Below are 23,026 nucleotides of genomic sequence, written 5' to 3' on the forward strand. Positions count from 1 at the left end.
AAAGGTCAGAGCAGACTCCATCTGCTGAGATAGCTCAGGTCCTTTGGAGTGCAGGATGCACTCCTGACAACTTTCTATGACTCTGTGGTGGCATCAGCCATTTTCTATGGAGTAGTCTGCTGGAGCAGCAGCATCTTGGCAGCAGGTAGGAAGAGACAAACTTGTCAAGAAGGCTAGCTCCATCCTGAGATGCCCTCTTGACCCAGTGCAGGTGGTGGGAGAGAGCAGGATGATGGATAAGCTGTCATCGCTGATGGTGAAGGAGTCCCACCCCCTGCAGGACACTATCACAGCACTGGGCAGCTCCTTCAGCGACAGACTGATACACCCCAAGTGTGTGAAGGAGAGGTATCGCAGGTCCTTCCTTCCTGCTGCTGTTAGACTGTACAACCAGCACTGCTCCCAATAGACCTCACATGTGCACTCAAACTCTACACATATCCCATTCTCATTCTCACTTCGGTTTGCACAAACTGGACAATTTTTAATACCCATTTCTATTATTTGTAAAAATACACTGCCCACACTGTGTATAATTACACTGTTCATATTGTAAATATTATGTATATACGAGTCTATTCTATTTCTTATTTTGTTATTATATTGTTTATTTTTTACTTTTATTACTGTTTATTGTAATATTCCTGACCTTGACTGCTGTAACACAGAAATTTCCCCATTTGTGGGACAAATAAAGGAATTCTGATTCTGAACTTACACACATCTTGTTTACTGTCTACTGTGTTTTTTGTTGTTGTTGTTGTTTTTTACTGTTTTTTGTCTGTTGTTTTTTGTTTTTGTCTCGAGGCAATGGTGGCTTGTATATAGTATTGAATCACATATTTTTATTGTATGCATATGAATCTTGGTACCCAATCTATGGTATTATGTATCTGTATATCATGTGACAAATAGTTCAATAAAAAGTTGATCACAAAAAAGGGCAATCATAATTTATTTCATCATTAAGCCGTTTTAGGTTATAATGAGATCATGGAGCCCTGCTCAACTGGAAAATCCTAGAGGCAGACACCAACTGTCACAAAGCAGCCTATGGAGAAGTTGATTTTTTTCAAGTTTGGCTGAGTTGTTGATGTCAGAAATTAGTGCACAGAGTTTGAAATTGTGAAATAATATATGTGTGAACTATCATGAATATTTTGTCCAGACATATAATTTCCAGAACCCAATGAAAAAGAGGCTCAACAAGTATCAGACTGATATAAAACCTTAAAGTCAACACAGTACAAATATCTACTGATGAAATAAAACCACTGAATGTGATATTACAGCCAGTGAAAAGTGCAAAAAAATAATTAATTTTAAAAAATCATAAACAATAAAGGAGTAATATAACATCTTAGAATTTTTTATATATGCAATGGATATCAACATTCTATACATTCTATATTAAAATCTACACTCAAAATAACTCAAAAAGTGGGTTTTTCAGCCCTGAAGCTAGATTTAACTGTCTGTGGCACTCCGTTTTTAATGCAGGACCATATAACTTCTGGGTGTGACAGAACTACATTAATAGTACACAGAACCAACATTTGGTTGACAGAAAGTGAAAACTAGTCGAAATGTGATTTTTTGAAAATGACAGATTCTTCATTCTGGTTAAAAAAATACTTCCTGTTATTAATTTGATTACTGTAACATACAGCAACAACTATTTAAATGAATGAATGTTGCCTTAGGGTTTCTTGGATGTTCAAGACAACTCTAACTTAATCCAGTGAAAAATAAGCGATGAGGTGAGGTTTAGAGTACACATACGAGGAGTCACAACAATGCTGACATTTAGCTCAGAGGGCCAAACTTAAAAAAATCATAACTTAAAACTTGAAGTACAGCTGTAGGATTTTGCATGGTGCCATGAACTTAATAGACATTTCAACATGATTTTTTCAAGAAAATCCATGACATGAACTGCTAAAAGATCTGGATTTTGGGTGAGTTGGCATGGAATGACCCATAAGTTAACAGTAAATATGATTCTATATAAGTTCCTGAATTTTCGACATTGATGCTAGTTGCTATGGCAAGGCTGCAAGGCTGCAAGGTTGGCATGTTAATGACACACGCACGCACGCACGCACGCACACACGCACACACGCACACACACACACACACACACACACACACACACACACACACACACACACAGTACTTACTGGCTCTCAGAATGTTCTCATTACTGCCACATCGTGACTGAACCTGCAGTGACGGAGACAGATATTCTATATTTGGTCATTGTTTGATGCAAATGTATGGAATGAATGATTTATATACCTCTCCTCTTCATACCAGAACAGTCTGGCAAAGCTTTCCATGTTGATTTACCTATTAATAATGTCTAATACACAGGACATGGACACAGATAACATGAATTCTAGCTGTGATGTTGAAAAACCCAGCAGCTCTGTGTCTAATTGTCTGATTGCACAAAACAACATAAGATTGTTAGAAACTAAAACAGAAATCATTATGGGGTTATACTGATATCCAATGCTGTTCTTTAGTCACAATATCAGATATCAGTTGGTGTTTATCTATCTCTGCTGTAGAAGATCTACTCCTAACATAGCTTTATCAACAGTTTGTAAAACCTTTCTCCATATCTGATGTAGCAATCTTTATTTTTTAAAGCTGTCTCTGTCTGGATTTGAAAGTTAAAAAAAAAATGAATGCAATAAATTCTTAAATAAAGCCAGTATTCAAGTTAAGGCCAGTCAACAAAAAAGGCCAATTAAAAAAACAAAAAGTACTGTCATGGCTACCATGTTAAATTCAGCATTAATCTCCATAGCACTAATGCGTCAGCATAACAGCACTCGTATCATACTTACCACTCTGCGGCTCTGAGTTTCTCTTTTTAAATAGAAATCATGTTTTTATTCACTGGTTAATTTTCCTTTCCCATTGTATGCTACCTTTGTAGTGCACATGCAGCCAACTTTTTAATTGTAAACAATTTCCACCTTTCTCGTTTCAAATTAAAGGAACAGTTTACCCAAATATGATAATTCCGTTGTTATCTACTCCTCATGCCAGTGGAAACTCGGGTAAAGTTTCATAGTCTACATAACATTTCTGTAGCTTCACAGCAAAATAGCGTTGCAGAATTATCAAACTACTGAAGTAGATGGGGACTTGTGTTAAACAACAACTGAAAAACACATAAAATGGCTCCATACAGCTCAACTGGCGTAATCCAAGTTTCTGGAAAACTCTGGAAGTCCCAAGATCCCTGATAAATTTGAAGACGTTGTGTACAAACTTTTGCACGAGTAAATAACATCTCAAATCAACTAGGGATCTCAGGGCTTCCGGAGACTTGGAACAAGTCTCTAATGCTGCAACACTGTTTAGCTGTGAAGCTCCAGAAATGTTTTGTGGACTATGAAACTTCACCTGATTTTTCATCAGCATGGCTGTGAGTAGATAATGACAGAATTTTCATGTTTGGTGAACTTATCATTTAAAGGCAATGAAGAAAGGAAGGGATTGCATTTTGAGCTGCTGTAATGCTTTTAATGTGAAACATCTGCAGGAAGCTTAACAGTGATCAAACAAGTGCAAAATGGAAGTATAACTGTGAATGATAATGTTTTTTCTTTTCTTTTAAGTATTTTTTTGGCCTTTTATGGCTTTATTGATGGGGTAGCTTAGGAGATGACTGGAACTGGGATGAGAGAGAACCTGTGCATGGGACGCACACCATACTAACTGAGCTACCGGGGCACTCGATAATGTTATTTCTTTTACAGAAGATTAATTCAGAGCAGCACAATGGTGAGTGAGACAGGACTCTGCTGTTGTATTAATGGCATAAGTGATGTGGAAATTAACATTATACTGAATTGACAGGACAAAGGGGTAAATATGTAGAGAGAAAGTTTTGAAATTGCATTTTTTTTGTATCAGCAGCAGATTAAAATGATACCAAATCATTACTAAAATATGATCAAATATATAGGACTTACACAACAGGAAAAATGAGGCTTGTAAAGCTGGTTATATAAATAAAGGCCTGGCTCTCTTTGCAGTTGATGTAAGTGAAGGGCACTGAGTGAGAATTTGACAATTCCAGCAAAATTTGAGTTTTTGCTGTATTTTCCTACTGTCGATCGTTTGAGATCAATTGGGACAATTTCTACGTGAATGTATCACAACTGAAGATATTTCTCACAGTGTCATTCGCTCCCATTCAATATCAAACAGCACACAAGTCCCAAGACTTTTAATTTAACAGTAATCCATCAATGTGAACAGTGATGTGACCATCATGTTTTGCAAGGTTGAATTAGGATGTTAACGTCAGACTACTGACTCGATTTGGTCTCATATCAGCATACCTATTTGAGAGCCAAATTGAGACAATCCAAAAACAGTGGCTACATTGGGACCACATCTGAAACTAATCTGAAACTCAGAGCTCACACGTGTCCTTAACGGCTCTGTAAGAACACACCCACAGAAAGTTTAAAAGCCTGCCAACTCCTCTCCAGTTAGTTAGAACTGAGGAAGCCTCTTGGATGAGAGGTGAAACGTCTTCAAGAAACTGAAACAAGTCCAGTTGCCTACGATACATACCTAGATTTACCATGACCTGGATGACTGAGAACCTTCATCAACATAATCAGAATAAAGTTATTTGGAATTCAAATTGGCAACCTCTTATTATAATAAGTCAAAAAAAAAGTTGGGGAATCCAGGAAAAAGGCAAAGACTCAAGTCATGTAGCAACTTTCCTCTCTCTCTCTCTTTGTCTATGTGCGTGTGTGTGTGTCCGTGTACATGTATGAAAAAGTTAGTGTGTACCTTGGGTGTCGGGCATGAGGCGGTGGAAAGGCGGGACGTCGCCTGTGTTGCCCGTGGTGACTCGGAAGGGGTGGAGCTTAAAGAGGCTGAATCTCGAGGAAGAACCTGAACGCCTCGAGAAATGATCGAGTCCGGGATCTACATGCACAAATTCACACACAGACACACACAATGCATTTCTCTTGAATTTCTGTCAACTAAGACAGAATCACTTTTCATATATTCTATATTTATTCCTTCTGCATAAGGCAAGACCAGAGACACCAAAATCGTCCATGTTATTTGAAAAGATCATTGGCCCAATGCTTCAGCTAACACTTCAGCATTTTGCTTAGTAGCACAATGAGATTAGGTGTACATTTGTCTTTAACACAGTCTAAAATTGCACTGATCAAATGACTGGGCTAGACTTGAGTTAACTGCAGTGCAAGTACCTATTTGAGTTTGTTACTTTTAAACAACTTTCAATGCACTGTATATATTACAGTAGTTGTGGAGGAATAATGGTGTGTGTGATGTCTTTCCTCTGTTGGTCTTCTTTAGCACAAGGGGGCTTCATGTGATTTTGGAATTCACCCCAACATCATGTGTCACACATTAACATGGGATTAACGAAGTCTGTGCTTAACTCAAAGGTATTGACCAAATCCCTCACCAAAAGATTACATCCGGATTCAATTTGATCTTTCTCTTTCATCCAAAGGCAATATTAACAAATTCTAGCTGCCTTATAGCTGTTTACTTGTTTATCAGGGCCAGCCACTGCACAACAGGGAGAAATTGGAAATCAATCTGTCCATGTATGTCCAAGTGCACAGCATATTTAAGATGGATGTACCAGGTACATATGGATGCTTTTCGTGTCAATGGTCTGATCACTGAATTGCCAAGTTGATTTGCTTTAAAGTAAATAGCCATCACACCTACAAACTGCTGCTTTTAACCACTAATGATAGACCTACTACCGATAACGGCCCCGGTATTTACACATGGTTCAACTAATCCAGGCTAACATGATGTTAGTCAGATAAAATGACCACATCAATCTAACTAGCTAACTGGGTTCTTCAGCAGCAGTTCAATTCATGGTAACACTTTATTATAACCATAATTAAAAATGCTAAATTTATAGCTAATTAAACATAAAATTATAGTTATTTAACTTTTAACAAACAATGACATGCTTTATAAACCATTTATTAAGCAATTGTTCATTATAAAAATGCAAATGTTTTTAGTTTTTGTAATTGGTTAATAAATACTCAGTAGTTCATCTATAAACATTATTAGGATGGCCATTAAAAGTGTCAACTGATGTTAATAAACCGTCACAATTGCTTAGTGAATCGTTTCCAAAGCATTTCATTGTTTGTTAACGGTCAAATAATTAACCCTAACTCAAATCTAATTAACAATAGATTTGACATTTATTAATGATGGTATTTATAAAGTGTTGCCAGATTCATTTGTTTTCTTGGATAGTGCATTGGTCTTATCACACACAATGATCATGTGATTGATTGTGAGCTGATCATATGATTTCACTCAGCTGCTTTACTGCAGCTGCCCAGTAGTTAATTCAACCCTTTGTATCTTCCTTTGAGCAAATTAATAGGTGTTGTACGTATAATACAAGTATATTTTGTATATAATCAGTGTATAAGGACAAAATCAAAGCTGGCAAGTTTGCTGGCTTTGATAACAGTCAACCTTTAGTTAATGTTGAAGTAACATTGGTTTTGCTCATAGAATGGATTGGTTCTTTTTTAAAGCTGCATTTATTGATTTCTTGGCCACATTAAAAAGTTGTTTTTAAACAGTTGCCTATTTACACATATCTAAATTTTTTTTACACATTTTAAACTCTGTAGTTAATGTTAAAAAGTCTTCTTCCAATGTATCTTAACCAATTTAGAGCATATTCAGAGATTGTTATCCATGTATAAAGAACAGGGACCAGAATCATTTGACTGACAGAGATGATGAACGGACCAATGACAGGAGAGGACAAGTGTGTTTGTGTGTGTGTTTGTGTGTGTGTGTGTGTGTGTGTGTGTGTGTGTGTGCGTGTGAGAGAGTGTGTGTGTGAGTGTCTCACCTGCTGGTCATGGCTACAGGAACAAGTGAAATGAGTGGGAGGGGCGGGTGTGCTTCTGGGCAGGTAGGGACCTCCCTTAGCCATGACCACAGCATGGCTAGTCTGATGGGTACACACACATGCATGTGGTGTGGGCACGCACAAACACACAGATAGACAGACAAACAGACACGTGTCCCCACAGACAGATAGGTGAATGTGATGAAATGAAAAGCCTCAATCTGGTTAATGAATAATAAATAGGAAACTTTGATGCAATAAATGCTCCATATAGTAGACCACTTCTAAATATTCTGAAGATCTGAAGGTGTTTGAAATTGGAAGGACCACATTCACACCTGAACTGACATGGTCATATGTTATCTGGATAATGACATCTGAACATGGGCCTTTCCATTTATACCTGCAGGCTATTGCACCAGTTAAAAGTAGGCTTGATCTTAAGTTTTATAGTAATGTCAACAGCTCAACACTGTAACTAGTAAGTACAAAGTCAATCAAGACATTGCTGCAGAGTAAGTTTCAGCCAACACTACATTTGAGAAATATGGTAGGAAAAGAAACATATAAATTGTAAGAGAAAGCAGGAAACGGTTTTACTAAAAAGGACAATGTAATGTATGCTTCGTGTGTAAACAAGCTAACATGCAGTATGATACAGTGCATGTTTGTCTATTACCTTAATAATTCAACAATCAATAATCAATCACTTCTGTTTTACATTTTTTACAAGGGTGAGGAAGGCTGTATAACACATAAATGCAGGGGGAAAAAAATAACATGAATTAAAGTCTGCTGAACTTAAAAGTTACTGTTACAAGCAACCAAGAACTCAGTGAACTCAGAGTATGTGTTATGATTTTGGAGTATTTGTATTCAAGTTTGTATGGTGATGGAATGGATGCTATATTATTTGAGGTCATATTGAGAAAGACACAATTGGACATTGATAACACAATGATGCAAAAGAGAGTCAAAAACGGGTGCTTACAATGTTTTGCTGACAAGTTAAATAAAAACAATCTGTGAAGAGTGGTCACGTTTCCCTGCCTCATTCGTTGTATTGTATCTGTATCTGTAACTAATCAACCGACCAGAGTATAAGTATATATAATATAATTTTTCAGAAAATTAAACACTTGAACAAATCAAGTGTTTAATTTTCTGAAAAATTTGGTTGTAATTAGTTATCTTATGCTATAAAGAGAGGACGAAACGTCATGATTGAGCAGACGGGTGTAGTTTTGTGTTCACATTCCTGTCACCAAAAACACCAAAAATGTTTGTATCGGCGAGGTGGGAGAAATGTGTTAAATGTATGACACAAAGCGTTCTGCGTGCATTAGTTCTATATTCAGACACAGATGTTAATACCAGCTGTAAATGGGGACTCCTTAAAGTTTCATCTACCAAGTTTCCAGCGGCAGCAGCCACACTGGTTGGGGTTTGTCCTTTTGACTGGTTACCTTAGCAGCGATGGCAGCTGCGGTGATGTGGGAGGATCCATGCTGGTGATGGTGGTGGTTGTGCGCATGTCGACCTCTCCTCCTGTCTTCCTCCTCATCCTCCTCTTCCTCACACTGGGTGCCACGCTCCATGGTGTGCGTGTTACTGTGTGTGTTGGTGTGTGTGTTGGCCAGCAGAGGAGAAGGGGAGGGCAGCTGTTCCAGAGCTGCATGTGTGGCTTTTACCCCAACTGTGGCTTCGCGCAGCAGGTCAATGGCGTGGGGCAAAGCAGGCAGGATGAACTGAAAACACTCCTGAAGAAAACCACACAGCGCTGTTCAGAGCACTTTCAAAGTGCAACCAAAGATATTACATGAACAGTAAGAGGAAGCTTGGACCGAGTCAATTATTAATGCTGTAAGGACTAGCAGGAACAAAGTACAAAGTATTCTGACCACTTTTTTTATGTTGCATTCTTATGCTAAAATCATTAAAACTCACTTTTTAGTATTTGGACTCTTTTCTATGACAAATTAAATTTAGCTCAGGTGACCATTTTTCTTGACCATCTTTGAGATGTTTTCACATCTTGACTGGAGTCCAGCTCTTGCAAATTAAGTTGATTGGACATGATTTGGACAGGCACACACCTGTCAGGCCTGGCATCAGGCCTGCAAGCTGACAATGCAAATCAAAGCAAAAAACCAAGCCATACGGTGAAAGTAGTTGCCTTTGAAGCTCAGACACATACAAAATAATGTCTGCTGCATTGACGTTAGCAAGAGCGCAATGTCCTCCATAATTCTAAAATGGAAGACGTTTGGAACTACCAGGAGTCCTATAGCTGTCCGGCCAGTCAAACCAAACCAATCGAGGAAAAGGGCCTTGGTAAAGAGGTTACCGAGAAACTGATGGCCACTTTAGCTGAACTACAGAGATCCTGTGTGGAGAAACCACTAAAAGGACAACTGTCACTGCAACACACCAGTCTGGGCTTTAAGGCAGAGTTGCCCCACAGAACCATCTCCTCAGTGAAAGACACATGAAAGCCTTCTTTAAGTATGAAGAAAATAACCTACAGGAGTCAGACTATGAAAAACAAGATTCTGTGGTCTAATAAAAACCAAGATAAAAATGTTTGGCTTGTTTCACTGCCATAGGTGCTTCAACTAAGTGCTGAGTTAAGGGTCGGAACACTTATCAGTACCTTTATGGAACTTTTTAGCTCATTGCTTTTGCCTGTAAACTGAAGACCAAGGGCTGACAAAATCAGGCCAAAACTCTCACACACTGTTCACCTCACTTACAATCAAGAATGAATTTTAATAACCATGTTTTCGGAACAAAGACCCAGACAGATAACCTGATGAAAGTCATTATACCTAAACGTTGTTATTAAAATTAATTCTTGACTGCAAGTGAGGTGAACAGTGTGTGGGAGACTTTGTCCTGATTTTGTTCCTACAAAGTTCAACTTCACCAAAAAAGCTCAGATAAACTCACTCTACACAACCTGCTCAGCACCTTACAAACAACCAGAGGTACAATGAGAGTGAATATCAAGCCGTTGTTCATGAAGTGTACAGCAAAACGACTCAAAATAAATGCTGATTTTTCTCCATGTCTGCTGGTTGTGTAATGACTGTTTTATAATATCAGGATATGTCAGTAGGGCTGTGAATCTTTGGCAATCCTACGATTTGATTCAATTATTGGGAGTGCGAGCTGATTCAGCAACGATTCAAAACTTTTCTCAATTCAAAATGTATTATCAATTGAAAAGTCTTTTGCTCCAGTTTACTGTGTGCTAAACCATAATTTGGGGACCATAATCAGCTGAAATACAATATGAAACACAACTGGAAATGAAGATAAAAGTTCGGCAGCCTTTTCATTTTAAAAAGTAACAGCAATAATTAATCAATTAATTAATCTGAAAGCATGCATGCGTGTATGTGGACAACAAAATAAGGAGGTGTGCTCTGCTGTGTAATTAAGTCCAGCAGTGAGAGCAGCCTCTCTGCTGCACTGTGAGCTCTAGGGGTCCATCGTTGTACAAGATGCTGAGTAGAAGCAGGGTTTTTGTGGTAAAACAAAGTTATTTTCTTCACCACAGAGTTTGTTTAACGTGTTGAATGATGTGGTGTGTGTGTTTGTAAGCTTGTTAATTGTTGTCAGCTGGTCTTGTTGGTTACTACTGCTTACTGCTTTGCTCTGTTAACGTTATGTCATAACGTCTCATGACAGCATAAAAAGTGTTCACAAACATGTGGCCTGCTTAATGTTCATCTTGCAAAAATAATTATCCAGTCATTAAAAAAAGAAAACGCTTGCAACCATTGCCTTGTTTGAAGATGAACATCAAGATAACTCCAGCCTGTGCGCACTTAAATTGTTCAGGTGCTGCACTACCAGTGCAGTTTAGACTCTACAATTTTCGTTCCGTCAACATCGTGATATTAATTAACATTTAGAAAAAATCAATTTTGATCATTGTGAATACATTCTTAATCGTGGGAGATAAGAATCACAATTGTTATGTGAATATTTATATTTTAAAAAATTTAAGTTGCAACAGCAATTTAAAATGGAGCAATCCACAATTTTTTTGTCCAGAATGGCCTACCGTATAGCAATGATAAAACACCAAATTACTGTTGCACTGTGGTTAAATTACATAAAATCAAATTTTTCCGTCTAATAACTTTTTGTTCCCTAAAATTGATACTATGCACAGAATAAAAGAGCAAAAATATATTCTAAAGGTAGGACAAAGCAACTGTTTTGCAGTCCCCAGAAAGTCTCAAGTCCAAACCACATAGTCCTTAAAAAGTGATTATGCATTCTATACCAAATTAAATGTGACTTCAAATCCTATTACATTTTGTAGGCCAGTTACTCGTTACAAATAATAGATCAATACACTCTATTCCAAGTCAAGTCAAGACGTATTAGATTAAACACAGTTAAGTCAAAAAATCCTACCTGAGAGCCCTTCTTGCTCCCTGGCAGGTTAATGATCAGAGTTTTACCACGTATACCACACACTGGCCTGGAGACAATGCAGTAGAAAGGAGATTAGTACAGAAAGAATACCACATACGCAAATCAGGTTAAAATTACGTAGATTAGCACTGCACCTCCTGGTGAAGACAGCAAGTCTAACAAACTGACAGTGAACTAAGTAGTGTAAAGTCTTCACCTGGACAGCATGCCCAGAGGTGTGACGTTCAGTGATCCCATCAGCATGGCCAGAGCCATGCCCGGAGCCTCTCGCTCTATCACCTCCCTGGTGGCCTACAACACAAACATCAGGATTCCATTAGTTACAAGATTCAAAGCACTTTTTGTCCCAAAGATTTTTTATTTATAATAAATACATGTTCAGGCAGGGCTTGCTAGTTTAGTCTCCAAATGTCCAGTTTTTATCATGGCAATAATTAAGTTTTGCCATCAGTGGCTCTCTTTGTTTGTACCTCAGGTGTAACATCTCGTGGTGCAAAGCCAGTTCCTCCAGTAGTGAGAATGAGATTCAGCTCCAGTTCATCACACCACTCCAGAAGAGTTTCCTGTACACATGTAAAACACACACACAAGTTTACAACAGCACCATATATTCACTTACCTGCAACATTAGGTGCCCAACTGGCAGCTGTAATGGATAAACACACTTTCCTTCAAAGAAACAAGTGGGTTCAAACTCCAGTGATGACAAACGTCTGCCCTGCTCAAATGCCCCTGAGCAAGAAAATCCCTACCAGCTCAAAGTTGCTGCTCAGTACCTCAAGAAGTACATTTCAATCTTCAACCTTTGACACAGTCATATTCTCACTGCATTCAGTGGCCAGAAAAGCATTGAAGTGAAGAATAATGACTGGCTAAGTCTTGGATGATAGATGGATGGTCACCACCAACTGCTAATAAAACTTGTGAGCCAGACAAGCAAAGATTCAGGAGGTATATAAGGAGGAGTTTGCCACTGTTTTCATTCAGTGTTGAGGCACCATAGCTTCTATGAAGGATTAAAAAAAAAATGGTGTCAGTGAGTAAGTGAGTTACTGTAAGTCTGGACTGCTTTCACAGCATACTGTTATGTGTATCTATGAGTGAATGTCAGTGATGTGGATGCTAGTGAACCCAAAGCGAGGACATGTACCTTGATTTCATCGATCTCATCTGGAACGATCTTGTAGGCTGCTATGACTCCTCCGAGCCTGCATGAGGTGACAAAGATATGGAAAGTGTAATGTAAGTGTATGTGCATGTGTGCACTGTATTTGTCAATGTGTGTGTGCAGACCATAAATAGTGTGGAGACTCACAGAGAGGGATCATGAACAAGGTCCTTCAGGTTGACTCCACTCCTGTCCTCAGCTAAGTTCTTGAAACAGCTGTCACTGACTGATGAGAAGAGAGATTTAAGTTACACAACAGAAGAACTCTGACAGGATCTGATGCAGTTTTACTGAATATATGTATGTATGCCTCCACACATGAGTCAAACTGCAGTTTACAACAGAGGTGTGGAAATTTCTCGACGTGGAAGATTCTGCATCGAGGCAGAGAAAGAGCATAATCGAGAGTCTGCCGTCTATGCTGATTGTTGATTGTCCGGCCTCAGCTGGACAATAAAGTTATGTCGCGACGTTGCTCCCATGCAACACACATGAATTGTTGGTGAACATTAGACTAATGTTACTTATGTAGGAGGTATGTCGGAGGGAGGCATAGATCATCTGCGAGTGAAAAAATGTGAAAAAACGACAACTTGTAGTAGTATTTTTTTCAACAGACATCTCGAGGAGAAACATGTCGGATTTCATGAACTTGCTGGGAAGCATGAACTGGACGAGACCCAAGCTGAGCATGACTTCTGCCTCACAATGATTTCTAATCACGTTAGCCATTTTCACCTGAAGCTCACACCTGCAGCCATAAATAATAACTACAGCAAGCCCAGCTAATCAGCCAAGATCTGAGGAGGTGCTGTCAACTTTGCCATCCAACTCTGAGAGAGGTGTGTGCAGCAGAGTCAATAAATGCCTTATCTTAGAGCAGCTTTGCGAAAAAAATATTATTGCAGACAACACCAAATGTGTAATGCACTGCAGATGGATAAATGTTTCGTTTTTGTAATGTTTTGAAAAGATGCAGCTTTTACTTTGTAGGCTGCTGTAGTCTGATTGTTGGAAGGACTTTCTGAATAAAAGGGGAATTTAAATGATGAAAAAGTAGCCATGTGCAGATCATTGAGGATGCCATACACTGAGATGCATCGAGAATCATTTTACATTCAAATCATTGACAGCTGAATCGTAATAAAGTAAGTAAGTAAGTAAGTAAGTAAGTAAGTAATTCCAGGGAATAATTTCCAGTGAGAAACATGCTGTCTTCACTTCAAGACTATTTTCACAGAGGAGTTTAGAAGACTGAAGGAGAGCTTCATTACATGTTTCAACAACAATTATCTTAAGCCCAATATCAACAAAACCAATGAGGTGGTGTGTTACAGCTGTATGGCTATTAGTGTGTACATTCCTTCTTTCTGTTCCTGTGTTATGGTGTTGAATAGTGACCACAAAAGTGTTTTTGTAGAATATTCTTATGTCATAGTGAAGTTGACCTTTGGCCTTTTGGATCATCATCATCTTACTCATGCTTATCACATCTGTATGCCATGTCAGCAAGGTAGTGCACCAGCTACAGTTTGTCAGTTATGTTACAGCAATAACAGAGGAGATTGAATTACCTTTCTAAGCAGTGTTTCAATTTCTATTTATTTTAATTCATTTATTTTTGTGCAGGGACCATGTACAATATTAAACATAAATGTTGCCATTTGATGCATAGTACCAGAGTTAGCTTAGAGATAATTTACATCTACATTAAGCGTCTTTGAGTATTCAGAAAAGCGCTATATAAGTCCAATGTATTATTATTATTATTATAAAAAAATGGGTTAGATGTGTCAGCCCTTAATGTTGCTTCTGTCTCTTCTGCAGTGTCGGACCACTTTCTTAATACATTTGAAGCGTCATTAGCTTATCCTTGTACAAGTGACACAAATGTTTTTACTTCCTGTCATATGAGCTCAGCAATTTTAGCGACACTCAGTGACAAATTCCCAAATGCAGGAAAATGGAACTTGTATGGCGTAAATCAAAATTGGAAGTTTTCCATCTTGCATGGCGTGATAGTGTACTTAATTCTAAGCATGGTCTTAATGCTGCAAAAACAGCATATTTCTCTGGCCTAATGCGCAATAGCAAACACAACCCTAGATTTCTCTTTGACACTGTGGCTAAACTTACTCAAAAACTGCGAGCTATTCACCCTTTGTTGCAAATTTCTTAGATTTCTTTTGTAATAAAAATGATGAGATTAGATTCAAAATTACCTCTTCATCTCTAGCTTCCTCTGCAAATTTGATGACATCCTTATGCTGATTCCCAGTTAGTCTTAGCTCTTAACATTTTGGAAAGTATCTCTCTTGAGACATTGTCTAAACTTGTCGCAGCCTCAAAACCAACTACCTGCCTCCTGGACCCCCTACGGGTAAAACTGTTTAAGGATCTTGGGCCATCACTGGGACCTGTATCACTTATGACTGGTGCTGTCCCTGCTAGTTTTAAGACTGCTGCAGTTAAGCCTCTACTTAAGAAACCACACCTTGACCTAGGGTCTCTAAGTAACTATAGACCAGTATACAACCTTCCCTTCTTCTCTAAAGTCTTAGAAAGAGTTGTGTCTCAGCAACTTTCTGGCTACCTAATTACTAATAATCTTTTTGGACCTTTTCAATCAGCTTTCAGAGCCTGTCATTCCACTTAAACTGCACTTACTAAAGTGGTCTATGACATTCTACTTACTATGCACCTCAGTTCTTCTGTTACTGGATCTCAGTGCAGCATTTGATACCATAGATCATGGCATACTGTCAGGCCGACTTGAAAGTCATCTCTGGCCTAGGTCTCGCTTGGCTAAAGTCTGACCTACTGGAAAGAACAGAATGTGTTTCTTATAATAATATTACTTCAATATTTGCTGATGTGAAGTATGGGGTTCCTCAGGGCTCTGTTCTTGGCCCAATTGTGTTATTTCCACTGTCAAAAATCTTGGTGTTACGGTTGATTCTGACATCCCTTTCGATCAGCACATTAAATAAATTACCAAGATCGCATTTCACCACCTGCGCAACATTGCTAAAATTTGGTCTTTCCTGTCCATGGATGATGCAGAGATCCTAATTCATGCCTTTGTTTCATCTAGACTGGATTACTGTATTTTTTCAGGTCTGCCATGTGAGAGCAATAAAAGTCTTGAAAATGTTTCTGAATGCTACAGTTAGATTCTTAACACTTACAAGAACATTTGATTATATTACATCAATCCTAGCCTCACGTCTTTGCCTCCCAATTCATGTCAGATCAGACTTTAAGGTGCTGCTGAAGACCTACAAAACTGTAAACGGCCTTGCCCCGTTGTACCTGTCCGACCTCATTAAACTATATATTCCACCTCACGCATTACGCTCCCAGAATTCAGGGCTCCTGAAAGTTCCCAGAGTTAAAAAGAAGTCAGCTGGCTGCAGGGCTTTTTCCTATCGTGCCCCCTTCTAGGGTTGGGCGATATGTTAAAAATTTCCAACCGGCCACCGTCAGCCCATCAACCGGCGGTTGCCGATATATTCGGCAGTTGTGTGTGTGTGGCGGAGAAAAAAACAAAGAAGGGGGATGTTGCATTCATGTGATGTCGGAAAAAATCTAAAAATGACTTTCAGAATGGGATAATTCACATGAACGCCACCTCATGTCAGAAAAACAACTCGGCAACTCGGATCTTCCGACACCACATGAATGCAGCAAAAAAGTTTAGTGTGCTTTGCGGGCGCAGGTGGCGAGGTCTCAGGCTACTGCAATGGAGGAACAGCTCGTTGCGAAAAAGAACACAAAATCCCCTATTTGGGATTATTTTGGATTTAGACCTGACGCAACCGGCAAGCCCAAAGACACAAGTCAGGTAATTTGCCGTCTATGCAAACGAGTGGTGCCAGCAAAAGATTCTAACACCACCAATTTGCACGAGCATTTGCGAATACATCATCCTGAAGAGCACGCCAAGCTAATCCCTCAACTGCCACTGGAAAAGCCACGCTTCACCCGTCTTGTGAAAGGCTCAATCGCCCAAGCCTACCCCCTTCCTCTGGAGGGAGGTTCCCCTTCATACATCAGACAATCTGGCTCTATTGAAGTCTTTAAATCTAAACTCAAACTTACTTCTTTGACTTAACCTTTAATTAGTCCTCGACTTTAACTGCTTGCTTCTAGAACCTTCTTCAGTTGGTCGGTCTCAGTCTCAATGAGTCTCTTAACTGTAGTATTTGAGTTCATGTTGTCCTGCCGACGAGAAAACAATCTGTTTATTTCTGATAAACACTGCATTCCTCTAACTTTTGTTTTTTTGTTTTCTGTTCACTCAAGCTGCAAGCTGTCACTCACTCCCCTCTCCCCTCTTTCTCTCTAGCTCTCTCCTCCTCCTCCTTCTCCTCTTCTCTTTTACTATCTCCTTATACATACAAGGATAAAAATTTAAACCATTTTACATTTTGATGGTGTTTTTTTTTGTGGTAGGTCCTCTCCAGGTCACCACAGTGGAGTGGTTTTCTTTTTGTCTTTTCAAGAAAGAAACATTATTCCACAGATAGGAAATAGGAAATTATCAAAAAATAAATAAATAAAAAGTTTCTCCTGTAGTTAGTAATCACAAAAGTCTAACAGAGAGGCATACGAGTCATCTCCAGGTTCACATGGATGTTGCAAAATACTTTGCAAAGGATATGTTGACAGCTTTGTTACCCATTTACTGATACTTGCTTTATTTACATTTTTCCATGATCATGCTATCATCCATTTTGCCTGTAAGAAACATAAATCTAAACAGATTTGCTCTTTCTTTCTAAAATTATGTGCTTTTGGATAACACCCTTAAGCTAAACTTGGGTTTCAAAGTTATTTGTATAAATAACATTTCTTCCATCATACATTTTACCTCTCCCCAAAATGTTCTTATCTCATTACATTCTTATCTTATTACATTCCCAAACACAATGGAAAAAAGTCCCCTTGAATTTTCCACATTTAAAACACTTCCTAGAAGCATTCTGCCACTTGTTAAGTGAAATTCCTTCCTGTGAGTCCTTCCTCCAAGCTTTAAATTTAGCTTCTGAAGATTCAAGGGACCCAGATATAAGTAGGTCATAATATACAGATGAGTTTTTTCCCTCTACAGTCCTTTGAGATATTTTTTTCTAATGGAGTATGAAGGTATTGTTAATGATTGTCTTTGGTTTGCTCCAGTGAAACTTCTAAGTTGTAAAAATTTGAAAAAATGTTTCCATGGAATATTGTGTTTAGTTACAAGCTCCTCGAATAACCTCAGTTTGTCATCCTGTAACCTATATAGAGCCTCAATTTTCTGCACTCCCTTATGTGACCGAATCCTAAATCCAATGTTGGCTGTACCTGGAGTGAAATCTTAATTTCCCCAAATGGGACTAAAATGTGAGAGGGGTACTCACAGCCATGTTCAACCCTCTGAAGTCCAGGGCCATTGGCCGTTTTTGACTACTTTTGATTTTACCTTTATATTTCACCTTAAAAACTGTTTACCTTGCCTTGTTTGGTTTCATTTTTTTCAGCACAACCTCACGTGTGACTTTACAGTTACTTTTTCATTTTGACCATTGGACCTAAAATCACACAAAAAACATTAAATCCGAGTAGGAAAAGTTTGATTTTTTACTGTGAAAACCACAAACATGTTTAACGAACCATTTTTATAACTTAGAATGCAAATATAAATTGTTGCTTGCTAAATTTGTACATACGTTTTTGAAATTTACAAAGTTATGTACAACTATTTACATTAAAATGCAGATAATGCCTCAGGCATTTTTTGTACAACTATTTACAAAACAACCAGGTGTCACAATAAGATGCCACACAAATTATTACTCCAAAAAACAGTTCTTGTCCACCACAAGACAGAGAGGCACATCACAGGCCTGACACTTCCAGGGTTTCACCAAAACAAAAGATGGACCATCCACTTCATCGTCAAAGTCCTCACTCTCTGGCTCAGACTCTGGCTCCCCGTCTCCCTCAGCTCAAAGAAGGGCTGCACTGCCTGCTCCACTTTCAGTAGTCGCCTCATTGTTTTGACACACAAAACAAAAAAACGACTACGCTACACACTAAACACACTAACTATACAGTCCAAACATGCTAAATGTCACAAATCTCTGCATGCACCCATCATGCCTAGTGCCTACCGTACAAGCCTGGGGGGCAGTGTTATGATCTGAGGTTGCTTCAGTTGGTCGGGTCTAGGTTCAGCAATGTTATGAGTCCAAAAAATGAGGTCAGCTGACTTCCTGAATATACTGAATGACTAGGTTTTTCCATCGATGGATTTTTTCTTTCTTGATGGCACGGGCATATTCCAAGATGACAATGCCACGATTCATCAGGCTCAAATTGTGAAAGAGTGTTTCGGGGAGCATGAGACATCATTTTCACACATGGATTGGCAACCAGAATCCAGACCTTAACCCCATTGAGAATCTTTGGGATGTGCTATAGAAGACTTTATGCAGCCGCCCGACTCTCTCATCATCAATACAAGATCTTGGCGAAAAATGTATGCAACTCTAATTAATGGCTAATGCGTGCTGTAATCAAAGCTAAAGGCCATCCGACGAAATTTTAGAGTGTGTGACTTTTTTTGTAAATATCTAGATGTCTGGCCCTGCAGCTTTCCAAGATTTCATTCCATCAGTTGCATCAGAGATTTCTAAATCAGCTTCCAAACTGGATCTAAATCCCTCTGGAATACTAAGTATATTAAGATTGTCTAAGAAGGTCTTCTGATTTTGCAGATCTACATTTTTAACAGGATTGTATAGATTTTCATAAAATCGTCCAAAAGCTTCATTTATTTCTACAGGACCAACTATATTATCCCCCTTATCATTCTGTATTGAAGTAATGTCTCTTTCATTTTTGCAGTTCTTTAATGTGCCAAGCTATTATCCTTCTAGGTTTTTCTCCTTGGTCAGATATCTAGCTACTGCCGTAGATGCTGATAATTCATTATATTCTGACCTCAATAGTAATAATTCCTGTTGAATTTTAGGGCAGGGTTCCTGAAATACCATGCTCTCCAGGGTTTCTATTTTTGATTCCAATAGTATAGTTTTCTGATATAATTTTTTAGATTTGGAGCTTGTAAAATTATCATCTGGCCTCTAATAAATACTAAAAGCTTCCCATCTGATGCATGCTGATGTTTCACATGTGTTTGTCTCATAAAAAAAACCCATCAATTTGTTTACCAAGGTGAGTAATAAAATCTAAATCTTGCAGCCATTTTTGCTGAAATCGCCATTTAGATTGACCCCTTGTCAGTCTTGAATCAGCAAAAAGCAATGAAATCGGTGCATGATCCAAAATAAGAATACCATTATAGCCACAACTCTTAACTTTACAAGCTAAATTTGCTGATATTAAAAAGTAATCAATATGGGAATAGGATTGATGGGTGCTAGAGTAACAAGAATATTCTACAGTATCAAGTTTTAATTAAAACTGCAAGCAGTGAGCAGCCCTCGACCCACGTACATCGGGCTGCAGCACTGTTGGAGCCGAAAAGTTCCTACCTAAATGGGATACGTGTGACCCAAAACACAACAGTGCCACCTAGTGGACAATTTGTGCCCACCAGGTATGACGGAGACGAAAGCTTTTGATAAGTGTTGATCATCAAGGTCTGAGAATGATACTAAGTGAATATGATGTCTGTGGTGTTAAATCTGTAGGAGGAGTCAGTTAAAGTACGCAACACACACCATACATGGAGATGCCTATTACAATGGGCAAGCATCGAAATTGACCGCACTGCCACGCCCACCAGGTATATTGGAGGTGAAAGATTTTGACAACTGTTAATCATCAAGGTCTGAGGATGATACTGACTGAACGTGAAGTCAGTGGTGTTAAATCTGTAGGAGGAGTTAGTTAAAGTACAAGGCATGAAAATGGGTTTTAAATGGGAGAAAATGGCGACGTTCTGAACTTTGAACCAAAATGGCCGACTTCCTGTTGGACTGAGGGTATGGGTCCAAGAGGGTTTTTTGTGCGTCTGGTCATGATACATATGCGTACTGAATGTCGTTCATGTATGTGCATGTAGGAGGCGGGGCTTAAAGTTTGAAATATTCCAGGGGGCACTATGTAGCCATTTTTTTACTTAAAAGGCCCAGTCCCATATCAGATATCAATGTGCGTGACTCGTGATGCGTGTGCAAAATTTGGTGTGTGTAGGTGTTTGTCTGTACGTACGAAATGGGAAAAGCCACTAGGGGGTGCTACTGGGCTGTCGTGCCACGCCTGAGGCCAGTGATGGTATAAAATAACGTACTCATGGGTTAAAAGCTATGTGCCAAATCTGGGGAGTCTGCGACCATCCTAAAGTCCCGAAAACAGTAACGGAAAAATGAAAATCGCCACACGCCATTCAAGATGGCTGACTTCCTGTTGCGGCAAAAATTCCAACAAAAATAATTCCTGACTAAATCCTTGAGACCCATGAGTCCTGTAAATTTCATGACAATCCGAGAATGTTTCCGCGGCCTGACCCGGCATTAGGTGGCAGAGGCCGTGGACGTCAGAGTGTGATAGGTCAGGGAGCAGATGTTCTCAGAAAAGATGACATACGTTGAATAGAAGATCTTTAAGCTCAAAGGACTGCACATGAACAGGTATCTAAAGTAGAACGTTACATGTGCGTTTTTTCTGGTAAATACTACTTACAACTAAACTATTTGTGTTTGTACAGTACGTAACTTGGCAGAAAATGTGACTCTGATTAGGGCACTTGTGTGTCCAAGTAGTTCACAATTTGAATCTGTGTTTTGGTGCATAACAATAAAACACAGTAAGTAGAAAAATGTAAAGAAAGATAAAGGGCTGGTACTTCAAGTCAAAAGCATGAATAAAATGAAAAAATGTCATATAAACTGGGACATCTGTATAGTTTTGTCCAGGAATGTCTAAAGTATTCACCATTGAAAGTTGATTGACAGTTAAGCTCTGTTCCATAACAATATCTAATCATGTTGATCATCTATTGTTTTACAGGCCAGGATTTGTGGATTACGTTTGGAGCAATCACATCAAGTGCTGGAATGCCTGACGTGTATTTATTTCTTGTTCTGTATTTATTTCTTGTTTTGCATTATCTCTAATTTGTTTGAATAAAGTCTTGAAAATGATGAATGCCCTTTCTTTACATGTCCAGCATAAACAACCATCCCATTACAGTTCTTACACTTTACATGATGCCCTAATATTGACAACTGAATTAGGTATGACTCTTGTTTATTGAATGTTATGGAACACATGTAAATATGTAAAACTACAAAAAAGATTTACCTTTTATCGTTTAGACAATATACAGTCCAATTACCATAAACAACTATATACAGGAAGGACGGCCAGAGGTTTCTTGACTGGTTATAAACACATATCAGTGTTGGCCAACAGGTTAGGCTGTTGATGTCGGTGCTGTCGCAATCCTCTACAGTTTTGGCAGTGACTGTCCCGTAGACAGAAAGCACAATTACTTATCTGACAGCAAATACAGCTTTTCAAGGACCTTAAAAGTATTTAACGATTCTACTTTTGGTGGGGGGTTAGCAAAATTTCACTGAGAGTAATTTACATAGTTTCAGGTTTTTTTGTTGTACACCTTGGAGTACCTGTAATAAGAGAAAAGACTTCCAGCTTAGTGAAACTTTCATATTACTTTACAACTTTACTTGTCCAACTCCTCAGCTCTTGTGACTGAAAAGTCATCATCGCTGCAAAAATAATATAAAATAACTAGGGGTGCACGATAATTATCGGGCCGATAACAGGAAATTATTGTCATTCCGATAAGTCCAATATCATGACGAATAGCCCCGATAACATATATGATTTTGTCAGCACGGCAGTGCCCTGCTCCCACTATGAGACCTGAATGGCAGGTGGGTCAAGTGACGTTGGCATAATCAGAAAAACTCTTTCTGACAGGGAAAATTCAAGAATACCCCCTCATGTCGGAAAAGAACTCGTTAACTCGGTCATAATTTTGGTAGTTGCTGACTTGAATTGATATCCACAGTATTTTTCCACGTTACACATAAACAATAGAAACATGAACTTAAAAAGGCCGAAAGAACGACTAGCAAACGTGGGAACAGAGAATTTCCATCACACCGTGAATGCAGCACAGCATGCTTACGTTTAAAAACAGACAACATGGCGTCGATTGTGTGGGACTTTTTCAAAGTTTCTGAAGAAGACAGGTCACTTGTTATTTGTAACAAATGTTCCAAGCAAGTTCCACGAGGAGGTAAAAGTAGCACGACCTTCAATACGTCAAACCTGATTAGTCACCTGAAACATAGCCATCGCTTCGACGGAGTTTTGAAAGCATATGAAGATGCCCGGGCTGCTAAAGACGCTAACAACTTAAAGCCAGCCGCAAAGAAGCCACCGGGACTTACACACATCGGCGAGGCTTTCGAAAAATCCAAGAAATTTGCCAGAAA

At 38.8% G+C, this 23,026-nt stretch overlaps 1 protein-coding gene across 3 annotated transcripts in view; it reads right to left on the reverse strand.

Annotated features, from left to right (window-relative positions):
• Window positions 1–23,026, reverse strand: part of gphna (gephyrin a) — a 74,171-nt gene that overhangs the window by 25,360 nt on the left and 25,785 nt on the right. For 2 of the 3 annotated variants that reach the window (XM_073465661.1, XM_073465662.1), the window contains exons 2-10: window positions 12,696–12,774; window positions 12,531–12,588; window positions 11,851–11,943; window positions 11,577–11,671; window positions 11,360–11,426; window positions 8,395–8,688; window positions 6,929–7,030; window positions 4,831–4,968; window positions 2,181–2,223 (exon numbers count right to left, since the gene is read on the reverse strand). In XM_073465661.1, the coding sequence (XP_073321762.1) occupies window positions 2,181–2,223; window positions 4,831–4,968; window positions 6,929–7,030; window positions 8,395–8,688; window positions 11,360–11,426; window positions 11,577–11,671; window positions 11,851–11,943; window positions 12,531–12,588; window positions 12,696–12,774 (969 nt within the window). Of the gene's footprint in view, window positions 1–2,180; window positions 2,224–4,830; window positions 4,969–6,928; window positions 7,031–8,394; window positions 8,689–11,359; window positions 11,427–11,576; window positions 11,672–11,850; window positions 12,387–12,530; window positions 12,589–12,695; window positions 12,775–23,026 lie in introns of all 3 variants that reach the window. The other variant, XM_073465663.1, reaches the window with a different exon arrangement.

Source organism: Pagrus major, chromosome 5 (genome assembly GCF_040436345.1).
Source record: "Pagrus major chromosome 5, Pma_NU_1.0".
Lineage (NCBI taxonomy): Eukaryota > Metazoa > Chordata > Actinopteri > Spariformes > Sparidae > Pagrus > Pagrus major.